Here is a 21,463-nt window from a genome sequence, read left to right as displayed (position 1 = left end):
AAGAAAGCTGTATGTTCAGCTGAGGGACCCGGCTGTTGGTGCCAAGTATCACCTCTTGGATAGCAGATACTGTCTTCTTAGTCCTGGTTCCATGTTTATGACTTGGAAAGGATTGGAAATGGAAGAGCTAGAATTGAGCAAATGATTCATTGGACTTACTCAGGGGTAATCTGAATGGCTACACCCTTTTATTAATTCACTTGTAATAATTTTAAATAGCACGTTTACTATGTTAATGTGGAGCCTGTTTTAAGGCAGAATCACTTTCCTAGCTGGAGAGAGGGTTTGGAGAGAAGTAATTGAAATATTTTTAATTGCCTTTGCTGAAAATCTGAGATAATGCAGATGAGCACCCTGAAATAACTTATAATGTTGCTTTAAGAACAAAGGGGATTTCAGGATTTGAATCCTGAATGGAAAGTGGCTTAAGTTCTGATTCTCCTCAGTTTGTTCTTTAAAGGGTTTCCTAATTAGCTGTTTTGCAAGCTAAGTCATAGTGACCTTCTCATGGACTAGAATTGTCACTTAATGTCTTCCAAATGGGGTATTTGAAAGCCTCTCAGCTGGCATTTCTGCTGTTCTGTAGCCTCCTCTCAGGTGTGCTTTCTCTTTGTTGCGGAACACAGCTGCAGCATTTGCCTTTGCGTGATCTGTTTGTGGGGAAGGGTGGTTTATCTTTCCCCTGGGTTGGCACACAGGTCGCATGGGCACCCTGCAACTTTTGCTTGTGTCTCTGCAGCATGAGAAGTACACCAGCCAACTTCAGATGAACTACAAAGGCACGGCGATGAAGAGGGCAGAGCAGCCCATGGAGCACAGTGTCTACACAGAGTCCCCGCAAGCAAAGCTGGAGAAAGGAGAGAGGAAAGCAATTACAGGTACTTGCTCAGAAACCAGTTAATCAAGATTCAGAACAAAGTGGAGCTTGAGCCCTGCGCTAGGTCATGATTCTGACAGTGCAGTGTTGTGGGTTGCGTCTAGGAGCAGTTCCAGAAGGGTCATCTTACTAAACCTCTTAGTATTCCAGACTCTCAGTTTTTGGAGATTCAGCCTCCAAAAAAAATCAGCTGGCCTGGTGGCCCACACAGGCCTTGTCACTGTGTGTCTGCTGGAGAACCTGGGGGCCAAGCAGGTTTGGTAAGTTCTTTGGCACCTGTCTGGTCCATTTTTAATTTCCTAATCATGAGCTGGTGTTTGAACAGAGATGGTGACTCAGAGTAGAAAATGTATGGCTGCTGTGGTGTGGTGCTGGCAGGCAGACAGGCAAAGAAACAATAAGCCATTTAATTCCAAAAGCCATGTATGGTCTTAAAATGGCTGTATTTTCTAACGTGCCAATGTGTGGGATTGAAACTGACTGCTAAGCTGCGAGTTGTTTCCTCCAGGTTTGCTGTTCTCGCTGCAAACCTTTTCCATTTAAAAAATTCCTTCGTTGCCCATTTCTGTACCCACTGCTGCCTTCCTTTAAAGACCCCTTGTCAGACTTGCTTCCTCCCTGTTCCCCATCATGATGGGTCAAGACCTCCCCAGCAGTCTTGTCTCACCCACCTCCTGTACCTACTGCCCTGGCAGGTCTCTCCCTAGTTCTCCTCGGGTATCAGTTGGTGGCCTTCTAGAGCTTGATGATGCACAGGAGAAACAAATATTGTTTTAAAGTATCCCAGTGACAGATGACTGCCAGCAGTGCCACGTGGCATAGCGATTGGAAAGCTTTAGGGTTAGCAGAGAGACTGCCCACTGGTCTTTTGTGAGGAAAGAGCTTTGGGGGGGGTGTGAATGGAGGGAAGCGGGTGGGGAAGTAAAAGGGTGAGACAGCACCTTGGGTGAGGTGACCTAGAGATAGAGACAGCAGCTTTCTAGAAATGTGTACAACTTTGTGTAAATCCATTAAGGTTTTGTGATAACTAATTGGAGTGGGTTGGCTGACCTTAATCTCCTGTGTATTGTCTTTATGAAAATCTCTCTGAGCTGACACGGTGTACTAAAACGGCACAGTTTTTCTCCCTGTTTGTCTTGTTGCCTCCAGCTGTGCAGCGAAGCACATGCGCACACACCTTTGAGCCCAACTCCAGTTTTCCACACCGCAAAACCTTTCTTTGCATTCCTTTAGCTGTGTCAAGGTGTTGTCCTCCCCTATGGATGTGGTGTTTGTGACTTTGCCTCACCAGCGTGCGGTTAGAGGGATGAAGTTGGTGGTGATTAACCATGACACTGCGGAGGGTGAGAAGAGGTGAACTTCACGGGGGGGAGAGCTCTCCAGCTGCCTTGCAAGGAACATGCGGTTCTTAAAAAGCATTAGCAGTAGCTGATTTTGTGTTTGCTACTGCGTGGTTGTATGAACATTCTCATTTTTGTTCTTGCCACCTTCCAATATAAACACCGGTTGGTTTTAACCTACATAGCGTAAGCGATTGATATGTGGAACACCTTCAAAGTCAGGATGTTGAGTGACTCTTCAGCAAGGTGACCCAGTTCTCTAGCATGTGGTTCACAGACCTGCATTGCATTTCTGTCATCGTTAGTGGGCACAGACCGTAGGTCTAAGGCAAAAAGGGCTGTGAGTACTTACTGTGGGCCAGTGCTGAAGTGTGTCATGTGCAGTGGGACTGACAGTTATGAAAAAAATCTGTGAGGATAGAGGATTTCAGGATGTTTTGATGGAATCGTTTTGCTGGGTTGGACTGAAGACTGTTGAAGCAAGGGAGGGAGTCTGAGCGTTGAATCAGCACCTCGCTCTCCAGAAGGCATCTCTGTCAAGTGAACGGAATGATCAGTGGGTCCCATTTTCATCTGTGATGTGACTAATTGACCTTGTCTTCAGCTGCACACATGCACTGTTTCTCCTCGGTTGCTTGGAGGAGTGGCAACAATTTTAAATGATTAGTGGAGAGAAGAATGTAGTGTTCTTACCGGGAGTGGGCTTACTTAGTGGCAGCAGAAAGAGGCTTTGGGGAGAGAGCTGCTTTGCTAAGCCCATAGGTATTTAGGAATTTGCATTGACTAATTGAAACAAGGTCTAGGATGACAAAAGCCTTTAGAAGGATCTCTTCCCAGGGCCGGGTGGAAAAGAGGCAAAGGGAATGCAAGCTTTCAGGGAAGGGGTTTAACAAAACAATGTGAACAATTAGAGCTGCTTAGAAATGGGAGGAGGTGAGGGGCTGAGGATAAAGAGATCAGGCCGAGTGAATGGGAAACAGCTCAACCATTTAGTCTTTATGCCGTTGAACTCCCAGATTTTGGGTGTATGTTGCCTGTAAGCAGAAAATCATCAGTCTTTGTGAAATGTTTGAAGCAAGGAACTTGGTAAGCCCTGTGCGTTGGGTATGGATATGAATAAGAAAAGTGCCCACAGTTCAGCTAGTTAATGCTAAAAATAGCCATCAGCTCTGGTGTCTAAAGCCTTAAGTGATCAGGAGGCCAGGTACAGCCTTGAACTGAGCAGATTTTAAGACTGTCACAATCCCTGTCTCTGTTGCTACCTGAGTTGAGGTACTGGATGAGATAAGCTACTTTGTGGTCTTCAGTTCTCAACACATAGTTAATCCTTGGGCTGATCTTAATTAATTAATTTTTTTTTTTGAGGCCCTCACAGGCTGATGACACTAGATAATGCTGGACCTGATGAGTAACCTCAGAATAACTGCTGCAGGCCTGGGTTTCCAGGGGTGGAGGCGCCTGCAGTGTGCAGCTGCAATGGGCATCACCAGCTGCAGGAGCAGGGCTTCTCCTGGCATCTGTGAAATAGGCCAGCTCGCTGACTTAGCGTCCATGTCATTAGGGAATGGTCTTCACAGAGCTGCTGACTTGAAAGTCTCGTTGGTGTCCGGGGCTGAGGTCAGCAGGCGGCGTGGACGGAGGCAGTGGGAGTTGTGCCCAGTTGTGAAGTGGTTTCCATGGTCTTTGGCTGCTTTCCTCGTGAGATCATGGTAATAGCTATTTAGACACACAGCTCTGCCCTGGCCTTTAATTTAAGGGAGTGGTTGGTGGTGTATCTGCTTTTCATCTGAGCTAGGGTGCTGGTACCTGCAGCATGTTAAATGCTTGACCATGTAATTGGTGCAAATAAATTTGTGATTATCAGCCTGATTTGAAAGCCTCTGGGATGTGTATGTTCACAGCGGGTAGAAAAGAAAATCAGTGTTTAGGTTTCCTGTGTGCATGCGAAATATATATCGCAGCAAAGAGTCAGAGAATTCCTATACGTTTATTCCTACTAGGTATGGATTCTCTGTTTTGGAGAGGAGGAAAAAAGCAGAGATGTAAGGAATTAATTTTTAAAAGTTATAGCTAGATTATCTTTTCTTTTCCCCAAGGCCTCTGCCGTAAGAAGTCTACTCTGCATCTTCTGAAGATAGACATTAACGTTATTAATAATGAATCAAAACCAGCTTGACTTAAAGCAAGCTGGATTTCTCATGCTTTTGTTATGACTTGCTGTAGACAGCTTCAAAGCTGTGTGTGCTTCTGTCAGCAAAGAAATTTGTGGTTGCTGTCTGTCTCTCTCTCTCGTGATGGTTTGAAGCTTTGTGAGGACCTGGGTGAAGTGCAGCCCTCGGTCCCGTCCTGGCCACAGGGGACATCTTCCAGGGAAATCAGACACCTCTCTGGTGGGAAATGCCTGCTTGTCATGAAAGCTCTTCTACCCACTTGCTGATGGAAAGCGGCGTTAACACAGGCTTTCTCCTTTCTCTTTTATCACCTGGACTGTATTTTTGGTCCTGCCCCGCTGTTGTTCTGTGGGATTCACTTCTCCGCAAATACATCTTTTTTTATCAACACATCTCATTTTCTCTTGTGGTGGTGCCTCTCCTTCAGGTGATCAATAATTCTGTATTAATTTAACTGGCCACGTTGTTGTCAGACTTGTGAAACAAATGGACTTCCCTTGTTCAGCACTAAAATAGCCTTCATTTTTTCTTTTGAGTGACTGCCTCAAAGACTGAAATGCAGGAGCAGAACATGTGCATGTCAGTGGTCTTCCCTGTATTACACCATCACAGATAGCTCGGTGTTTATCTGGCTGAATGCTTGTGCTGACCTCAATTCAGTTACCCAAATGGATGGTTTTCAGGCTGCCTGCCTGAATTGATGAGCCAAGAAGTATGTCTAAGTGAATTGGCACCATCTGGGCAGCCTGGCACGGAGTGGGGAGAAGTGTTAACAAGCTGCCATCAGTTGGAAGGAGTACCATGTCATTGAAATGACTGAGAAGTTTTCATTGGTGTTCCTCTCTTCATTGCTGACTTAGGCAAGCCTCGAGTCTCTCTGCTCTTCTAAGAGCTTCCATCTTGCACTAAAATATAACAGGCGGGCAGTGTGTGTCTCGGGACACACAAGATGTGCTGCTCTGGATGCTGCAGGTCTGGGTTGAGGGTGCTGCCCAAAAAACATCCTGGCTGGTGAAGAGCAAAGCCCCTGGCACAGCACGTGTGTACCTGCTCCCTGCACTGCTTCTGTCACAGCCATCTGGTTGAGCTGCCTTCCTATTGTGCCTTCTCCCCTCTCCTTTGTATATAATATTGTTCTGTTAGAGCTGCTGCAGGGAGAGGCGTCAGGTTGGTTGTGCTGGCAAATTAGAAGGGGCAGAAGCTTCTGACATAAGCAGGGCAGCAAATTCCTGTAGCTTTTCTGAAGTCAGGGAAATTTTACTCTGGCTGAGGATCTGGCCACTTTTCAGCAGTAGCTAAGAATGAGCGTGGCAATGTCACTTGATAATATTATTCAAAATGCAAATTGTTATGAAGGCTCAGTGGAAACATTAATTGCTCTTAAAATATTGAAACTGTCCCCAAATATCAAGATGTTGGCTCCTCAGCTTTCCATCTGTGCTTTTTGCAGTCTTTAAATGAAGTTCCAGTTTATTGTGGAGACTGGGAGAGGGAATGAATATAAAAAAACCCCACAGAAGTGAGCAGATGTGTTACACACGCTGTGACAGAGTGGTGCAGGTGGGGCCACATGAGCTCTGTGTCATGACACAGGATCCCCAAGGGACAGGTCCGTGCGTTCTGGCCACCCTGATGCTCTCTCTGTCGGTGCTCCTTGACGTGCCCTGAGGTTTTGGCTTTGTGCTAACTTTTGTCAGAGGGAGAACTTCCAAAGACCTGTTAGGGGTCTTTAGGGTAGAGGAGGAAATTTGAGAAGGCAGACGAGCTGGCTTGTTATTCTTTATATATCATCTTTTTTTCCTTTGGCTTTCCTTGCGATCCCAAAGTTCCCCATCAACAGAAGTCTGACCAAGATTGACTTGCTCCCCTAGCTGCCTTTTGTCTGTAGTAGAAAAAGCTTCTTGGGGACAAAGGCAATAGCTACTGTGTCCAGTACACAGGTGAGACAGAGATCTTGGGGTTGGAGCAGCTTCTGGGAAGAAGTTTGTCCTGCAAGATGGATGCGAGCTCTCTTAGCTCACTTCTGCCCCTTTGGAAACAAAATTTTCTTGGAACAGATAACTAGAAGCTTCTAGGCTGGGGGCCTTGGGGATCCTGTGAGGGGCTGGGATGTGCTGGAGAGATGAGCTGTAATGAGGCAACTCCTTGCAAGGTGCAAGTGGTAACAGCACCTGTGCTTGGGAAAGATGCTGCTTGAGCAAGAGTTGGGTGTGAGATGGTCTTTGCATTCCATCTGTAGGGTAATATGCTCAGGATTTCTTCCACCAGCAGCTTAAAATAAACCAATGATGAGCTTTCAGAATTGATTGTATTTATCTGAGACAAGTATCCAAAATCTCATGTGTTTCTTGAGGGTTGAGCCCCTCACTGTGCCCCATTCACCTTCAGGCATGAGGTACCCCAGACATAGCTGGGATTTGTGCATCACAAATAGTATTGTTCTGCTGACCCTGTCACTTGGCTATCAACCCTAAGATCAATACTGCAGTTCAGGGGGTGATAGTCCATTGCGGTGTGTGCCCAAAAGAAGTATCTGACAGTAGAGCAGATCTGTGTGGTTGGGATAGGGATCTAGTGGGCAAGTCATGGCATGAAGAGAGGGTGGTGGGTTTCTGCTGGGCTGTGTGACAGAAGGTCTCAGCCCAGCAGAGGCCAAACCCTGCATTTGAGTGCCTCTGTTCACCGACAGCCTTGTGAACAGGTTTTTTCTTTTTCCTTTCTTCTCCTTTCCCTTGAGTGGTTTACCCATCTTCAGTTATGAAACGTATTGCTTAGCAATTCCAATTTATTCATGGTGAGAAATGCTTCCTCCTTTGAACTTTCAAAGGCCGCCTACATAATGCGAACACGGTTTGTCTTCCACGCACTCAAGGCGGAAGTGGGAGCAATGCTTTCAGCCTCTTTTGATCCTCAGTGTGAAGGGAGGCAGCGTGGTTAATTTTGAAACACGAAGATCTCTTGAAAAGGGCCTGTGGGCTGCATCTGTAAAGCAAAATGTTTGCCTGTGGACTGTCAATGTATGACCTTATATATCTCTGGAACTATTCTAGAAAAATCCATCTGATGTAGTGGCTGTTGGGTCTGTGTAGCATTAGAAACAGCAGCATAAAATGAGGCTCCTTTTTTTTCTTTGACTTATTTAAATCCCCTTCCTCTCCCAGCTTCCCTTATGCTAACAACTGCTTTCTGTCATGTCCCTATTAAAGCAGGGAATGCAAAATTGCAGGGCTGTTTGAGGGCTGCTTTACACAGGGCAGCATGTGGTTTTAAAACGGCAAGCCGAGCGTGCAGCAGCTGGCGGTAGAAGCCCGGCTATGGCTCTGTAGCTGCAGCCAGGGTTTAAAACATGGCCTGTAAAGTGTGTGCTGGTGGCTCCTATAGGTAGAGACAGAAGCAGCTAACAAAGCTGGAGCTTAACCTCAGCCCCTGACCTATCCTTGTGTCTATATCACCTCTAGATGAAAGATCAAAAGCTACTTTATTTGCTTCTCTTAAACTTTTATAAAAACATAATAATAATAACTATACCACAGGTAAATTGAGGTGTATTCTTCTTGTTGCATAAAAAGCAGCAGCCCAAGGCACTGCCAAAACACCATCTTGTTTTGTGGGAGACAAAGTGAGAAGCAGTGGATCAGCTCCTTTGGGTACCAGTTGTTGCAGCAAAGCCCTGATCTGCCAGCGCGTCCTCACTGAGCAGAGAAAACGATGCGAGTCTGGCTCTTCTAGGGGAAGCTTCTCCGTGAGAAAAACCTCTGTCCTGCAAGGACTCTAGAATCCACTTGGTTTACTTTAAGCTTTAGAGAGCAAGAATTTACTAATTCTTTGTGTATGTGCAAAGAGATGGTTTTACCATTTTCCCTGAATTTGTAACGCATCAAGAATTTCCTGTTGTAGGTGTGTGTCACTTTAGAGTGGGAGTGGTGAGTAGCTGGAAGAAAATCCCTGGCCTCACAACATCCAAGGACATGGTGGGGTGAGAAAGGGCAGAGCTAAAGTCTTCCTAATTAAGACCAGGAAAGAAGTCTGATTTTCACCTGAATTGCAGATGAGTTGCAGACAATTTTGTGGTTGGCGTTTCACAGTTTGTCCTGCCAAAATCTTTCCATTTCCTATGAATAATGAGGCTAGAGAGGGAGAAAAGCTGGTATTTGGGAGACAGAGCTATGAAAGACAATGGAGAGCACTGGAGTCAGCATCTTGCAGCAGAATGTAAAAAATTAAAATGTGGTGGGGTGAGGAAAAGCCTGAACATACTCATTATTATGTACAATTTGCTGTTGTTACAACTGCAATGTGACAGGTATATGATGTTGTCTGATCCTGCTGCTTTTCCCTTTTTGGCATATGACTGACTTCTGTGAACCTGGTAAATCGATATTTTCTGTGTCAAAATATTTGCTTATCCTCTTCCTAGAAACCAGTACTTACCGCACGCCTCTTTATGGGCAGCCCTCCTGGTGGGGGGAAGATGATGCAAATAACAAGGAGGACAGAAGGCAAGAGGAGCATTACTCAGGTAACAGAGGTGATTTGGGGTGGGAGAAGATGGGGCTGACAAAATTTCTGCACACTTTTGATCTTTACTGTGTGAAGCCATCCTGCTTTGAGGCTTTAATTACTACTTTTTTTTGGTGCTTGTATGTGCACATTCTTATGTGTAGATTGCTGCTGCTGAAAGCAGAATAAGGGAAAATTAGTGTTTCCCCTAAAATATTTGAAATGGCAGTTGTAGAATAAGTTGATATGGATGAGAAAGGCTTTGGTAAGCTTGTTTGAGACCTAGTTCTACAGCAGTGCTGTATCTGTGATTGTGTGTAACCCACCTGAATAAAACATCCACTGTGTCTCCCAGGAGTTTCCTATCTAGGAGGCACTTTAAGAGCCGATGCTTTGACTGGATTTGATTAATGTGGAAGCAATCTGTTTCTCACCTCATCATCTTTGGAAGCCATTTATTCTTACCAGTCCTGTTGTTGTGAATCTGTATGCATGGAAAATGCATAATTTTTCACATATGCACTAAACCTGAACTTTCTGTCAAGCATGTGCTTTACTGCACAAAAAGGTGTTTTATTTTGATGCGTGTGTAGTGTATCTGTTCTCTAGCAGAGAGGGGTTGTGATTAGCAGCCCTCCCAAGAGGTTGAAGTAAGTAAGTGACCCTCTAGCCAAGATGTTTGGGTGCTACTGAAAAAAATGTGGTTTTATTGCTGGTGATGTTACAGAATTAGGTGTTGAACCATCAAAACCATGCCTTGAATAGCTTCGCACACTCAAGCTTTTCCTTTGAACGGTGGAAAGTTGAGCAGGTGTGCGTGGAAGTGAATTCAGCAAAGTCAAACAGGATCTTCCTTCCGCATCAGCCCAGGCATCCTTAAGGCAACCTTAAAGGCCACCAGCCACATAGGTTCTGTCAAAATGTACAACTCTGTGTGTGTGTGTGCTCAGCTCTCTCTTTGGGGAACAATGGAAGAAAGGACGAAATTAATAAAATAATAAACGTTGGTCAGGCTGCAGCAGGGCAGTAATCACAGATTTCAGTGATGAGGTCAGAGTACAAAGGTATCTAAAACAGAATTTGTATTTTTTTCTTTAATCCATTTCAGCTAATGTTTGTGTATTTAAGGCTTTGCCTTTTCTTTTCTTTTCTTTTTTTTTTTTTTTTCCTTTTGTAGAAAGATCAAAAGAGATAACCCAGCATGAAGAGGAACTGAATGGTAATATTTCTGCTTATAGAGATGCCCAAGAACAGTCTGTGTTTGCCTTCCGGAGAGAGCCAAGTTACTTTGAGATTCCAACTAAAGAATTTCAGCAGCCATCAAAATCTCCAGAAACACAGGTCCATGAGATCCCAACAAAGGATGTTGATGCCATAGTAACCCCCGTTGTACAGAGTCATGCCTCTTTCACCATTGAATTTGATGATGGTACCCCCGGTAAAATAAAGATAAAAGACCACGTAACTAAATTTTCACTCAGACAGAGAAGACCGTATAGTAAGGAACCAGCTCATACAGAAGTGATGTCAGCGGAGAGCAAAGTGGCCGACTGGCTTGTCCAGAATGACCCAAGCTTGATGAGACGGCAGTGTCCAGGAGAAGATGTGTACAGCACGAAGAGTGACCTGCCGGTTCACGTGAGGACGCTTAAAGGTGAGTGAATGTCTTGTCATGTGGACATAGTTCTCTGTTGGCTGTGCAAATGCAGCATAATAAAGGGGGAAACCCCTTCTCCTGCCAAGGAGAACTGGACTTAATTATCTCTGCTCCAAATTTGCAAGATGAAGAGCATTTCTTTAATGACTGTTAATGGTTTTGAATCCAACAAGCAGGCTCTTCACCTCGCCCTGAAGTCATGTGTGGTGCTGGCCTGGGGACACTCTAATCTGGTTCCTCTACATCTGTAATGCCAGCTCAGCAGTAACAGTGATTGAAAAAAGGATTTTGATTTTTAAATGTCTAAAATTATTTCCATGTGGTCAGGCAGACTGGTGAACAGTGGATTTTCTTCTCTTTTCTTCTTCTTCTTCTTCTCTTTTCTTCTTCTTCTTCTTCTCTTTTCTTCTTCTTCTTCTTCTCTTTTCTTCTTCTTCTTCTCTTCTTTTGGCTCCTCCTAGCTGAAGAATGACTTCTGTTTAGCTGTAGTCCAGAAGAGGCAAAGTATGATCATCCTGACGGCTGTAATGACCAGAGCTACTTGGTTGGATGACCAGATGTCCTAACATGGAGACTAGTGATAGAGTTGAGATATATGTCATCACCAGTGGAGGAAATTGTTGTCCTTTTAGAATGTTTCTTCTCTTAAACTAAAGCTTTACTGAAATCCTGCCTTGTTCAAAAACTTCCGGTTTCATGGACCTGTGTCCTGTTAAGTACGTCACTGTGGAGGATTCTTTGGGGATTTTCAAAGGTCTGAATTGCAGTTTGGGGCCCGGTTCTTAGTGCAGCTGGTAGAAGTCGCATGATTCTCGTGTATTTTGCGAGATTTGGGCTTGCTTGGATGTCTCTCTAGGGCCATGCACTGAACAGCTAGGAGGAGACCACCGATTCCTGCGTTCTCACTGCCTTGCAGACCTCTGGAAAAGCTGTTGGTTTTAACTGCACCTTTAAGTGATAAAGTCGTATTGAAGGTTACCAGACCTACTTGTGCTTGAGGTCGTTCTTAAAAGAGAGCAATACCTTGTTTTGCCTTACAGGAGTATTTGCTTGGTCCTTGTTGGAAAAAACCTCCTCATCATATGAAGAGTTTTACCTATTGCATCTCCAACTTGCTGTTTTATGTACAGTTTTTTGAGAAGCTCCTATGGTCAAAAAGATCTCACGTTTCCAGCCCTGGGAAATGGAACTGTTTTGTTGTCAGTGCTTGTTTCTAGTTCTTCCCAATAAGGGAACGTGTTGGAGTGCCCTGCTTGATTATTTAGGGTCTAATTTTCAGTCTACTGTGACTGTGTGGTAGAGGGGTTTGGTGGTGTGTTTTATTTTTTTCTTTGTTTTGTTATTGTGATACTGGATTTTGTTGACTTGCTGGAGAACATTGTCAGGAATACAAGCATGTTTCAGTAGTTTTGCTCTTTCTTCTTGGAGAAAACTAGGGAGTTAGGGAGGTGCTGCTCATCCTAGGATTTTCCTGAGCAATGCACAGGAATACTAGACTGATGGCACTTGCCTCTTTGCAGTCCATAAGGCATGGAAAGAAGCTGGAGTAATTTAATGCATAATTTGCATATCAAGAAATGAACTCTTTGGACATGCGATTAAAAGCTACAATGTTGGTAGCCTGAGGAGTTTATCCAGCTCTGCTCTGGCAGAGGACAGGGTGTCACTTATCTACGATAGCTGTGTAACGTGTTCTACTGACAGGGATAATTTTGAAGATGTCTTGAAGGCTACTGCTGGCTGCCTACCAGGTTTGGGTCTTCAGGATCAGAGACGCTCACCGTTGGGGTTCGTTAGTAACATTTGCTCGCTTTCAGGAACAATGTGAACATAAAGCCTGTTGTGGAGACTAGAGAGTTCAGGCCTTAGCAGTTTGAGGGCACATGCATGGTGTTCTGTTGGGGCATCCATGGGCATGGTGGGTGGTTTTCCTTGTGTCCTCACCGTTTTGCATTCAGCAGAGTTCTTAGCAAAGACCTTTTAATTTAAGAACTTTCCCTTCTAAGGACAAAGCTTATCAACCCTTGGGCACAATGCAAAGTTTGCTGGTTTCCCTCACTGAGGGAGTTAGGAGACTCTTTAGAGGACTGACTGCTGGGTTGAATGGATCTTGTATTAAATTCTAATCTTTCACAGCTAACTCGAGGTAATAAATGGTCTTAACCCATGCGTCTGGAGAACTTGCAAAGTAGGTTTGAGCAGTTTTCCTTTCAAACACGTGGTATTTTAGCCAGTATATCTTGCTGCATATTACAGTCTAGAGCGCAGAGACCTCTTTCCCCATTCTCCCGATGACAGGTTCCTGGTCGTTGACTGAGTCGTGTTGTGTGCCTTCACACCCGTTTCCTTCTCCAAAAAAAGGTTTGTTTTTTGTTTTACTTTTAACTTTTTGTTTAACTTACTTTCTGAGAGTCCTGAGCTAAGGTGCTGAGAGTCAAAGCATCACTGATACAAAGAGAAGATTGTAAGGATGGTTGTCACTAACATGGGTGAAAATAAACTATTTAAGCTTAGTGAACTCTAAGTAATAATTTCACCTTTGCTTGGTTGGTGATAGGATGGTGTAACTCATGGGGATGTCATGGTGTGGTTTCTAAAACTTCAGAAAAAGTAAAGAACCCTGCAAATCCACATTTCTGTTAGTATCTGGCTTATTTCCCCCTTGTAGAATGGGATACGGTGGCTGCTCAGAGGTGCATGCACTTGTAACGCACTGATCTAGTCTTTCATTATGGGGATTTGGTTCCATGGGATGCAGTGTATGGGATTTATTTACTGATCCTGGACAGAGATTTCTGCTTTGTAACAGAGAGAACCTAACGAGGCGATCTTGGACTACAGTAATTGGGCAGAATGGCAAAATAATGTCATCATTTTTATTTAAATGAAAAAAAGAAAAAGCAAACATTAGGTATCTGAAACAATCAGAGTTACAAAATCAGAAACCCTTGGGGTCGAAATGAATTGGTTTTTAATAACTTTGATAGCCGATCCGTTGTGAAAAGTGGGGTCAGGAGACAGATGCCTTCTCTTTTATTTCCTCTGATGGGGTGCAATCCCTGTACCACAGCAGATGTTTTTGAAGTTGTTGAATCCTATAAGTTTTTTTTCTTTTAACTGAAAAGTTAAATTTCAGCTGGGAGGTAATGATAGGGCCACGGCAATGGAGAATATGGAAGTCAAATCTACATACCTTGTTTCCAGGCAATAGGCACGAGGACGGGACACAGAGCGACTCCGAAGACCCTGTGGCGCCCAAGGCGGAGAAGGAGACGACGACAGGCAGTGAACGTGCAACGGAGCAAACCAAGCTGCAGCGCCAGATGAGGCGTGATCCCCACGAGATGCTGCACAACAAGCAGGCCTTCGTCATCGAGTTCTTCGAGGACACGCCACGGAAGAAGCGGTCGCAGTCCTTCACACACAGCGCTCACTCCTCCCAGAGCGACACCGATCAGGGGCTGAAGACCAAGGTTGAAAAGCGTAAGAATGCTTTGCCGGCAGAGAAGCTGGGAAATGCAGTACCACCGTCCCACCCTGGCGCCCAGGCAGGCAAAGCCAATAACAGCTCCTCCGGGACCCAAAGATCTGGCTCCTTCAAGAGAGAGAAGACAGAAGATCGAGTCAACTCTTCGTCCTCGTCTGCTTCCAGAGCATCAGCCAAAACTTATGGGAGCATTGGGAGGAAGTCTAAGATGGCTCAGGATTTTATGGCTGAGTATTTGCGGGAGACTGGTCAGTCTGGGAAACCGAGCACTGAGAAGCCAGCGCCTCTGCCCATGCCGGTAGCTCCACGTGTGGTTATATCATCAGAACCAGAGTCTGCCCCTACTCCACCCCCGGAGTCAGCCCAGGGCAGGAGGAACGATGAGGAGGACAGCGTGAGTGAGACGGGTACATACACCATTGAGACGGAGTCACAGGATAAAGAGGTGGAGGAAGCACGAAAAATGATAGATCAGGTAAACTGCTGTTTTTCTGTGCTTGGCCAGCAAGCTGAGAGCTGAAGGCTTGGGCTTCTGCCCTCGTGCTGGAGGGCCTAACTTCATTAACTGTTGGGAGCAGTGGGGATTTATGGTTAGAGGTGGGAAGTCTTCCTGGGTGACCTATGTTAAGGATAGGCCTGGACAAACTGAGAGGCTGGTCTTTAAAAAACCTAACAAAACAACAAACAAGCAACCCACAGAGTGCAGGAAGGCAAGGTGAGCCCACAGCAAAGAGTTGCCTTGCTTCCAAAATGGGATTTGGATGCAAAAGTGGAAGAGCGGGCTTGCCATCTGTTTAGAGGAAAGGCAAGAGCAGAATGAAGATGTGGCTGATACTGCTGAGAGCAGCTCTGCTCTCTAGGGCTGCTCCAACCTTCTGCCTTGGCCTTGCATCACCTCCTGCCCACTGTTAGGAAGACGGGAGCTGCAGCCCATCACTGACACAGCATCCTGTGGTGGGGCAAAGGAAACAGAGGCCAGGGGCTGCTGCTCTCGGTCCTTCACAAGCCTTGGTGGTAGGTGGTTCTGTGTTTGGTTGTGCTTGGTTAGACAGGGGAGAGCTTGCTAGCAGGGCAAGTGGCAGCTGGTAGAGCTAGCGAAGGGTGTGGCCTAGGACAAAGGCAATCTTAGATGGATCTCTACTTGTTTGAATTTTGCAAAGTGAATGATAACCCTAAAAAAAAAAAACAAACCCAGAGATGAGGGAGAGGCTTAAAAAAAACCCCCACCTAACTAAGCAACCACAGGGCAAACCAAAGTTTGGCTGATTTTTCAGGTTTAACTTTCATCTGTGGTCTATGATGAAAACAAAACTGGCAAGTGGCTATGAAGATTTAGTGAAATGTAGGCAGGGGGATGGTGAGGTTTAAAGGAAGCCTTAATTGAACCTGACTTTAGAGCTTTGTATAGTGTTGTATGAGCCTGGATCTAGCTTCCCTCATATGTTTATGTTTGTTCCTTACATCTTGTTTGAAATGTGATCGGAAGCTTTCAGGGCAGGGTGTTCAAGCCACAGCACGGCCCTAGTCCTGACTTGAGGTAATTGCTCTGATGGGGAAATACAAGGAAAAATGCCACAAAAATTGCAGTTATTTCTGGAGAGTGCTCTTGGCAGCCATGTGACTGGGGCAGGCGAGCTGGCCAAGTTCTGCTCCTGACTCTGCCATGGACTTGGTGCAGTGCAGACCTGCCACTGGGGAAACAGCTGATAACTGGACCTCGGTGTTTCTGTCCAGGAAGAACGATTATATGGAGTCTGGATTTGCTGAGGTTTTGAGGTGACTCTCCCCACCCCAATCGCTATGCGTGTGTTTTTTTTTAAATAGAAATGAGAGTGGAGAACTTTTAAGGCCACCTCAGCCCAGCCTACATACCATCCGTGGTGGCATCTTCCTCTGAACTACTTGTAGTCAGGGAAGAGAAACAAGCCCTTTGGAGGCATGGATCTTGGTCACCTCCTCTAGGAAAGCCTCTCCAGAGGGAACCTGGCCAGCCAGCTCAAACTCTCACCCCTCTCTGAGGTGCATCTTTTCCCAGGTCCTCACGTGTCAGTGCGAGGCTGCTTTGTTCAACCCACTTGCTCCTACAGTCTCTGAAAGACCCTGGAGATGGAGCTTTCTCAGCTTTTTCTAATTCTAAATAGCTTTCCTGACACATCCTAAATTTCTCAGGGTTGAAAAGGGACTCCTTTTCACTGAAAGTTACTATTGTTAAAGGCAATACACCAAAATAATGAGGGTGAGAGGAAAGGTGGGAGTGAGTGGGATGAACTATGAATGAGTGTATTTAAAGCTGCTACTGTGGAATAGAGAAGAAAATTATTTAGTTTGTGTGGAAGTGTTGGCAAGTGTTTCCGGCCCTTTGGGGTGTGACTTAGTGCTTTATGGATTAGATTTTGGGCTAATATTTTTCTGTTTCCTTGTTTTTTAATCTTTCCTTTGCAAACCTTTACAGGTTTTTGGCGTTCTTGAGTCTCCTGAATTTTCCAGAATCTCTTCAGCCTTTAGACCAATAATTAAAGGAGAAAAAGATGACTCTGGCTCTCATCAGCATCTAATCAGTGAAAATGGCACTAGTCAGAAGTCACCCTTGCTCCAGGCACTTGCCTCAAAAGCTGTGAGTGGGTCTCAGGCTGATGCGCAGGTACGGGCAGTCCAGGTGGACTTGCTGGGATGGTGGAGCTGTAGATGGATTTTCTGTCTGGACGGAAATATGCCTAGATTGATTTCCAGTTTGAGGAGACTGAGTGGTGTGTGTATGAGAGGTGAGATTTTGTGGCCTGGGTTTGGTTTACAAGCTTTATTTCTCACGTTGCCTTCCCCATCTCGTTGTAGATGTCCGCAGCATCTCAAGGGAGCCAGAAGTGGGTGTCTAGGTGGGCAAGCCTTGCGGACAGTTACTCTGAATCTGTCTCTGGGCAGGGTGATGGTGGTGCAGGTAAGTCTTATCCTGACATTACTGTTTGAAAATGACTGAATCTAAGCCAGGAGGATATGAAAAGCAGAAATTAAGGGTTCCTGTGCATCTGGCTGTGACTTGTATTCTGTTGTAGCTAATGTATTTGGGGATGAGAAGGAGAGAGTGAAATGTTCCCAGTGGAATAATGATGGAGATAGCCTCTTGTTTGCATTTCAGACTCATCCAAGAAGTTCTTAAATGTTATGTTTGATGTGACTAAAGGGCACCTGAGAAGGAGAAAGATCACAGGGGCCTTGGGTGTTAACTAGCTCTGAGTAGTGATTCTTGAGACTGCCTTGTGATGCCAAGTGAAAACCCTTTGCAAGTTATCTTGGACTTAATTGCTGACTTGTGCTTTTCTTGTGTCTGGCTGTGCTGTGAATTTTAGGCTATTCTGGGGTTTGCTGTAGGGTGTCGGGTTTGAAGTGTGGAGATTAGCGTAGAAAACGGGGTATGGAGGGGAGGAGTGGGAGATCGTGCTCCCCTTGTAGCTGGGAAGACAGTTTACAGACCCCCAGGCCCTGTTGAAACATGAGAAAGGAAGAACAACGTTTTGTTGGCTTTTGTAAATGTTTTCACCCTTTTTTGGTTGGAAATACTTGCCATTACCCTCATGCCATTAACAGCTATAGATAGGCACAGTAAAGATTAGAAGAAACCTTTGTTTTGGAGGTCACTGTCACTGTTTTCACATTGTGTGGGAACCTGACTCCCGGAGTGTTTGAAATATTACCATAGTCAAATAACCAGTTATCCTGGTATTTAAAGGCAGTATCAGATATGAAGTCCTGGCTGGCAGCATGGGAGAAATAAAGAGCGCTCATTCTATGAAATGTGTCCGTACTGATAAGCCCACCCACGCTGGGGCGGTGAGCTCTAATTCAAAACCTCTTAATTGGTATGAGGTCTTTCTCCTCAGACTTTGCTGTGGGATATATGAGAACTTATACTGTGAAAAACACCATCTATTTAGTCAAATAGGCTGTGTTGTGTAGAATGACACTTGAAACACTGCATAACTGCAGTGGTTTGTCTGATGGCCTTTCGTCTTATTGCTGTGGCCTGATTTATAGAATCACATAATCATTTTAATTGGAAAAGACCTTTAAGATCATCGAGTCCAGCCGTTATGGTAGATACATACCCGCAACGCCATTAGCCTCTAAAGTATGTGCTTGTACTGAGAGGTATATTTGCGAGGATGAGCCTGAAATCCTGCCTTGAGACAGGGAAGGTGTTGAGCCCTCTGATCCACCAAAGGAATTAAATATAGTGTCTGTATTGATAAACCTGAGGCTGCAAGCACCAGCCAGGCCCCACTGATGTTCATATTGCATAAAAGCTTAGTTCTAAGCACGTGTCTTATGAGTGCTTTTGTGGACTTGTACTTTGTGGGATCAAGCTCTTCTTAAATAAATAAGTGGTATAGTTGCACAACAGTTGATTCTTGTCCACTTAACTCTCTTCAGAAAGTGGTGCAGCCCCAAAACCTGGGGAACCAGAAAACGCTGCTCCCTTGAGAACAAGGCGCCTTCTTCCCCAACTCCCACCAAGTGATAAATCGGACAGCCCGACTCCCACGGTCCTGATTTGCCAGGATTCTTATTCTGAGGTTAACAAGAGAACCATCGTGAAGGACCACTGTGTGGAAGCCTATAGTGATGCCAGCAGCCGCCTCTTCATCCAAGAAGACTTGGATCCAGATAGCCTCAGTGATGCCAGCAGATCTGACGATGGCTTCAGCTTGGAAAAAGGCAAGAAATATAAAGAGAACAATAAAATGCTAGAGCAGATGGGGGAAGACACAAGATCAGAGAGCCGGCAGCCAGGATCCTCCCGAGTCTCAAATGCGAGAGCTGTAAGTGAGCCAGTTTCTACTTCGTTCTACATTGGTGATGACAGCAATGACGTGGAGATTCCATCCAAGTTCTCTCTGAGCGTGTCCCATGCTCGAGCAGAAAAAGACGGCAAGGATCAGGAGTTTTCCTTCAAGTCTGCTGGCACACCAGCTCCTGGAAAACCACCGGTCAAAGATGTTAGCGCTTACATAAATGCAGCTGGAAAAGTGGTTATTTCCCTTCATCAGTGTCTTCCTCAAGATCAAGAAAACATGGCAGGAAAGGAAACATCATCTTTTGTTAGACAGGAAAGTTTTACCAAAGATAAATCAAGCACTGGTGTTCCTCAAAATAAACTCCCACATATTTCAAGTCACCCTCTCCTTAAGGATTTAGAGGCTGTTCGGTCAACTCGTATGGACTTTGGTCAGGAGACTCATCTTCTCCTTAAGGACACTGAAACTGCCTTGGCAGCACTGGAAGCCAAATTACTTAGTCAAAGCCAACAGTTGGAGCCCTCGGAAACTGCTGGTCAGCTGGAGGACTCCTTGTCGGGGGACTCAGACGTGGACACTGCTAGCACAGTCAGCTTGGTGAGTGGCAAAAATGTCCCAACGGGTGCCCCAAAGCGCAAAGCGGTTGCGAGCTTGCAGAAGGAGAAATCTTCCTCTACACCGTCCATCCAGGACCAGTGTGGGCAGCCCAGCGCTCGGGACAGGCTGACGGAGAAGCGGAAAACACAAGCACCAGAGGCATCAAACCATGTGGAGGCCACCAAACGCTTCCAGATGAAGCGGAGCGCTGGGACGCAAGGGTCGCTCGACTTCACGGATGATGAGAGAAGCTCGAGCTTGCCCTACTTGCCGGTCCCTGATGCAGTTGTGTCTGACCATGAGCACTCAGTAACCCGGCCAGTTCCCAGAAGGAAACCTTTTACTCAGGCCACCAAGGAGGACCACAGCAAAACGACATCGAATGTGCAGAAGATCCAGCAAGTTCTCACCCGCTCCAACAGTTTGTCCACCCCACGACCCACAAGGGCCTCGAAGCTACGTCGTGCCCGTCTGGGAGATGCTTCAGACAATGAGTGCATCGATACTGAGAAAACAGCCTCCAACCCTGAAGCCACCGCTCAGGGCCCCAAGCAGTCTACAGAGACGAAGAAGCTCTCCCGGCTGGACATCCTCGCCATGCCAAGGAAACGAGCGGGTTCGTTTACGGTGCCCAGTGACTCTGAGACGGCACAGTCGAGGATGGGGTTTTCAGGCCGGAGTGTGGAATCCTATCGGAAGACGGGCGTTTCGGAGGTGAGAGCCGCAGCGAGGAAAACAGCAGCTGCTGCCTCCGTGAAGCAGCCTTTCAGCAGGACCCGCTCCAGCAGTGTCAAGTATTCCTCCTCGTCCAGTAAGTGCTCGTGCTTTATGTTCCTCTCCTATTGCCCTCTTTCTGATTTATAGGCTGTACGTGGTTGCCCAGGATTGGTATCTCAGTAACACGAGCACTGCGTTGGTGAGTACAAAAGTCGGAATTAAGGAGTGGTACAGAGGTTGAGATTTCCTGTGGGTTTGGAGACAGCAGAGCATCTCTCGTACCCAGTGAGATATTATTGTGGCGTTGTCTGTGAGGATATTGCAAATAGCTATATTTTTTTTTTTTTTCAGTGACTGTTTTTTTGAACCACCAGTTGCCATTTGGCAGGAGCACATTAGACATTTTTCTGTTAAATAGGTAGAATTTAATGCCTTTCCAGTGCTACAAGGATTTCTGTTCTGTTTTAGTTTGACTAAGATTCAAAGTTTATTCCAAGAGAGCTTACAATGGTGTTGATGACAGCTGATGTCCAAGGTGGCAGGTTTGAAGGCATCTGAAACGGGAGAACAAAAAATAAATGCCCTTGTGTTGTGAAAGCTGTTCCTGTGTTCCTTCTGTAAATGCAAATGTGAAGCTGGATACTACATGTTGATTGTCCCAGGAGTTTTACGCTACTGTGTGATTTCTTTCCCTTTTGCCATAGGTAAGGCAAGGTGCACAGTCGTGTTTCCTCCATGGTGGAGGTTTGGGGGCTGTCTTGTCCCCTAGCTGTGCACTCAGCAAACCTGTTTGTCATATTGAAATCAGCTTTTAATTAGATGGTGTGGACAATGCAGATGACCATTCTCACATGGTAATTGGGAATCAGAGATTGTCCCCGACACCTTTGGTCTAAGTCCTGGTCTATGCCCATACTCCTTGACCTACCATGGATGTGGCAAAGCAGATGTGTTTGCTTAGGTTTTCAGGAATGATGAGGGGGCAAGGGATGGGAAGACACCTTTGGCCTGTTGAGAGGGATGGTATTTTCATGAGATCTGTGTTTTTTGTAAGGAGTCATAGAGTTCTGGGTTGTATACTTTCATACAGTTAAAATAATTATCCTTCTTGCAGTATTCATTTTTATTGCATGCTAAAAATGTTATTTGCTGCTTGTTTTGATTTGGATTGTTTTAGTGCATCCAGCTTCCCTTTTAATGATTTTCTTCTTACACATTTGTATATGCATGTAAATCAGAATGCGAACAAGCTAAAAGAGTATGTACAGTCTCTTCTCTTGCCTTTTTTGAGATGATGCTGTTATTGACTTCTTGTTAAACGGTAACA

At 45.4% G+C, this 21,463-nt stretch overlaps 1 protein-coding gene across 3 annotated transcripts in view; it reads left to right on the top strand.

The window, feature by feature from the left end:
• Positions 1-21,463, top strand: part of CEP170B (centrosomal protein 170B) — a 58,830-nt gene that overhangs the window by 18,127 nt on the left and 19,240 nt on the right. For 2 of the 3 annotated variants that reach the window (XM_065636101.1, XM_065636099.1), the window contains 8 exons: positions 740-878; positions 8,806-8,907; positions 10,066-10,542; positions 12,844-12,906; positions 13,750-14,507; positions 16,485-16,673; positions 16,865-16,967; positions 18,458-20,230. In XM_065636101.1, coding sequence (XP_065492173.1) covers positions 740-878; positions 8,806-8,907; positions 10,066-10,542; positions 12,844-12,906; positions 13,750-14,507; positions 16,485-16,673; positions 16,865-16,967; positions 18,458-20,230 — 3,604 coding nt within the window. The remainder of the gene's footprint in view (positions 1-739; positions 879-8,805; positions 8,908-10,065; positions 10,543-12,843; positions 12,907-13,749; positions 14,508-16,484; positions 16,674-16,864; positions 16,968-18,457; positions 20,231-21,463) is intronic. The other variant, XM_065636100.1, reaches the window with a different exon arrangement.

This window comes from Caloenas nicobarica, chromosome 5, assembly GCF_036013445.1.
Source record: "Caloenas nicobarica isolate bCalNic1 chromosome 5, bCalNic1.hap1, whole genome shotgun sequence".
In the NCBI taxonomy this organism is placed as follows: Eukaryota; Metazoa; Chordata; class Aves; order Columbiformes; family Columbidae; genus Caloenas; species Caloenas nicobarica.
This window is presented reverse-complemented; position numbering and strand designations above follow the sequence as displayed.